Source organism: Onychomys torridus, chromosome 21 (genome assembly GCF_903995425.1).
Source record: "Onychomys torridus chromosome 21, mOncTor1.1, whole genome shotgun sequence".
Lineage (NCBI taxonomy): Eukaryota > Metazoa > Chordata > Mammalia > Rodentia > Cricetidae > Onychomys > Onychomys torridus.
This window is the reverse complement of record NC_050463.1, coordinates 17,313,133-17,317,358: the sequence shown is the minus strand read 5'-3', so window position 1 is coordinate 17,317,358 and position 4,226 is coordinate 17,313,133. Positions and strand designations below refer to the sequence as shown.

At 47.5% G+C, this 4,226-nt stretch overlaps 1 protein-coding gene across 1 annotated transcript in view; it reads left to right on the top strand.

Annotated features, from left to right (window-relative positions):
* Nucleotides 1-401: 401 nt before the first annotated feature.
* Epas1 (endothelial PAS domain protein 1) overlaps nucleotides 402-4,226 on the top strand; it is an 83,193-nt gene continuing 79,368 nt past the window's right edge. Inside the window, exon 1 of the mRNA XM_036170506.1 lies at nucleotides 402-630. Coding sequence (XP_036026399.1) covers nucleotides 402-630 — 229 coding nt within the window. The remainder of the gene's footprint in view (nucleotides 631-4,226) is intronic.

Here is a 4,226-nt window from a genome sequence, read left to right as displayed (position 1 = left end):
CAGGGAGAGGACAGCGACACCGGGCCTTTCCTAGTGTCTGACTCTTAAGAAGACAGAGAAGGGCAGCCACGAAGGCCTGCCCTCGCGAACCTGTGGGCACTGGGTGAGAGGCAACTCCGGCCAGCTCGCGCTGCCCTCGAGCCTCCTTCAATCTGCGCCGGATCTGGCGACATTGGGCTCTCTCAGAGCCTGGGTGGGAGCGCACCAAGCGGCCGTGCAGACCTGGGGACACCCTCGCCTCCTGCAAAAGTCTGTGGCTAGTCGCCTGGCCCTCTGCTCCTGTTTCGATCGGATCGGTGCGAGCCTTGGGCTAGAGCGTCCAGCACTGCGCTCCGCGGCGGCGACTTAGCTAGGGTGGCCGGAATCGAACGCGAGACGCAGAGTGGCGCGAGCCGTGGGAGATGCGCAGTCGGGCTGGAAAGGACTGCGTCGAGGACTCAGTCCCAGAGCAGATTGGCTTTTGTTTGGACTTCCACTTAGGGACCCGAGCCAGGAACAGTGTATCCTCTGGTCGAAAGCGACGGCTCCCACCTCAGGGCACCGATAAGGATTTGATAAACACGAGCGAATCGCACCCGTCCTGGCCGAGCGCCCGCGCCCTGCGCTGGCGGATCTCTAGGGGTGGGGAAGGTATCGAGTCCGGTTCTAAATTCCCTATTGTCACCCACCAAACAGCTCTGGGGTGCTGTGTCCTTTGAGGGTAGAGAAGCCGAGCTGTAAAGCCAATCAGAATGCAATCATAAACAATCAAGACCGCGAAGTTAGACAGCCCAGAGCTGCCGGGGGAACGTACAACGTTTTACTACTGCGGTGCCTATGGGTGACTGTTGCATTTACAGAGATGAGGCTTGATGGTGTGAAGTGTCACCTGGCTCTTAGGTCTACCAGTCCTTGGGAGAAACAGGGAAAAGCGGGGAAAGCGATTCCATAGCCGGTTTACAGAGCCTCCTTAACAGAGGGCTGTCAGAGTATGGGAGCCGCAGCAGGAACGGGAAGAAGTTGTGTAATGATACCACAAACTATCGATGACAGCGGCGGCGGCCACTTTAAGAACCAGTGAAACACCGCCTGGCCTGCGAATCTCAGAAGGCCACTGGGGTGGTGCAGCACCCTAGTGGTAGCCCAGCAGGGATGCTGTGTGTGTGTTAAAGAAAGGCAGGACCAGCCTTGTGGAATTCCCTCACCGCCCAACGTCTGTTAGGCTAATAGTTTTGAGACTTAGGTTGTATTGGCTGGTTTCTTGGAGCATTGAGATAGTAGTTAAAAATTGTGAAGCGGGGCCATTGAAAGCTGCTATCTCTTAAGTGGCTGCCCGAAGTTTCCCAGAAGGCCTCACGAAACTGATGTGAGCTGCAGGGCTTCTGGATTGGTGATTCCATCCACTAGTGGTTCTGAAAGATTTGTATTTCTATTGGTTTAAGAGCTGTTTCTTCTCCAGAACATAATTGAACATTTGAATTTTTTTCATTCTAGAAACAGCCCCTCAAGAAGCCAGAAGGATTGTTTTATTCCCAAACATCCCTGAGTGGGTGGATATATTAATCCATAATATTTTAAGAGCCGGCCTTTTAATTGTTGGTTGGCTAACAAGCTTTAGGGGGGACCATGCTCAACAATGTTGAGTTTGGAAGAAGCAGAGGTCTCATCCATCTGCCAAGGTTCCTGACTCTAGGAAGAGCCAAATGTGGATGGTCTCAAGTGGAAATTTGCAGAGCAGAGAAATTAAGATAAATGCAAGTGAGGTCTTTGGATGGTCAGGAATCCAAGTCCAGGCCCTGAGCCAGACTCTGGTCCAAGTACCTTTCAGGCATGCTCTTCTGGTGCTTGATGCCAGGGTAAGGGTGCACAAGGACTTGGAGACAGTTCCAAACTGTGCCTTGCTTCTCATGCTGGTGGGAAAATGAAACCAAAGTCTGTCAGTTTTCCAAGTCAAGGGAACTGCTGGATGGCTTTCTCAAGTTGAAGCTTATTTTCCAATCAGAGTTCCTCCAACCCTTGTCAGCGTTTTTTCATTGAATTGCCAGACCTATAGAATGCTAGAGACTTGTGTGGAACACCGTCAGTCTGGGCACTTAAACTGTTCTTCATACAGCTTTCACACAGTTTTTAGAAGGCGTCATGACTTCGGGATTGGTTTTGTTGTTTGTTTTTTGTTTTATTGTGGGGGCTTTAAGATTATTTTATAAACACGCAGGGAAGCCATAAAAATACTGTCTCTTTCTGGATAAGGCCCCAGGAAGGGAAAATGGCTCCTTTCCTCACGAAGAAAATTAGTGCTGATAAGAAGCAGAATGTTAGTTCCTTACAATCAGACAGTATGTGGCCAGCAGAGTCCCCAGCCCTGACATGCTTCTAGCCACTGGGGGTTTCCAAAGACTTAGTGCAGGTCACCACCACCACCACCAGACCCCTGAACCTTCAAAATGGGAGATTTACTTTCCTAGATAATCGCAAGAGCCTTCCAGCCATGGCAGAAATGAATCCAGTTAGTTGGCCCTGCTCTCTGCGTCTACAAACTTAGGGAAATGTAAATCCATTGCTTGAGTACCTTTCCTTTGTTTCAGGTAGAAAGGAAAAAAATAAAAACAAAAACAAAAACCACAAACAAACAAACAAAAAACAAAACAAAACTACTGCTCTGGTAGACCTCTGAGCAAAACCAATTCAAGAACCCTCCTAGTTCCTGGATGTAGCTAGTTGCTTTGTGAAGTGGAGAACATTCCAGAGCTGCCAGATTGTTGTATGGTGAGATTAGGCATTTTCACAGGATGAAAGTCAGGAGATGGAAACAGCCTACTTTATTTACATTGTAAATCAGTTTCTCTGTCACTGCTTCTCTGCCTGCCTCTGTGTGTGTGTGTGTGTGTGTGTGTGTGTGTGTGTGTGTGTGTGGTGTGGTGGTGGTGGTGGTGGTGGTGGTGGTGGTGGTGGTGGTGGTTCCCAGGACTCTAGGAATCTATGGTATAAAGTATTTAGAAATAGAAGGAACCAAATAGGTAATTCCTAATGCTTCTGGACTTCAGACCAATGCATTTGAAAGTTCTTGTGATTAATTCTTTCAACATTTAGGCTTTTCTTCTTTTGAGGAAATCTTTTATTTGCTTTTTTTTAACCCCCCCCCCCAGTTCTGCCCTATATCAATATAACAGTTTCCCTTTTCATTTTATCCCAAGCGAGCTTTTCCTAGTTTTGAGTCCTGACCAAGCTAAGGAAAGTTGTGTAGTGTATACCTACTGAACTTTTACCCTGATGCTGAGTCAGTACCGTTCTCTCCCGGCACCTAACTATCCTTTACCTGTATTTCCCACTCCAGACTCATGTTGTCGATTCTCATGATGATTCATACATGATATTAACCAGGAAGGTAACAACGGGCACAGAGCAAACACTCCTAGTCTAAAAAAAATGCTGAAAACTAAGAAATGGGGAATATGTTCCGTACTTTCAATTGCTTGGTCTGTACTGGGGGCTGGGGGTGAGGGGGGGGGGGTGGTGGTGAGAGAACCACCCAAGAAATCTTAGGTGTCAGCACCATATTGGTTTTTTTTGGTAGGGTTCAAATATTTGAAACTAAAGAAGAGAAACTCTTGAGTGGCATTTCCCTTGGTAACCACACACATTGATATCTAGATGCATTGGTGTAAGTGGGGACGCTGGCTCACAGTGTTCCTGAAATAATAAGGATAGATGCTGGACACCAGTGTAAACTGAATCCCAGAGATAGTTTAGTGGGGGTAATATAAGTAAAATATGGAGGCTGCAAGGGAGTTCTCCATCACGAATTTTGGTGCCACAGACAAAATGGCTACCGAATTTAACTCATGTACACACTTGTTTTGAGTGAAGGATATATAGGGAGAACTCTTGTAGACCTCCACAGCGACATGTCACTAGAGATTTCTGTTTCCATTGAGGACAGCAGTGGGGTTGACTGTAACTCCATGAAGGCTGAAAAGGGAGTGGGCTCTTTGCCCTACGTTTTGTAAACTAGCTTCCAGTGTCATAGTGAATCTCTAAAATTCTATTAAGTGCATGGTTTTTTTGGTTTGTTTGTTTGTTTTGTTTTTTTAATTTAATCTCCATCTTCCCCCGCTGTGAGGAGTGAATCCAGAACTCTGTGCATGCTGGGCAAGCATTCTCTACCACTGAGCTATGCCGCCATCACTTGCTCAGCTCCTAGCAGCCTTTCAAAGGTGCTGTGATCAGGAAGAGGCAAGGCCTTCTTC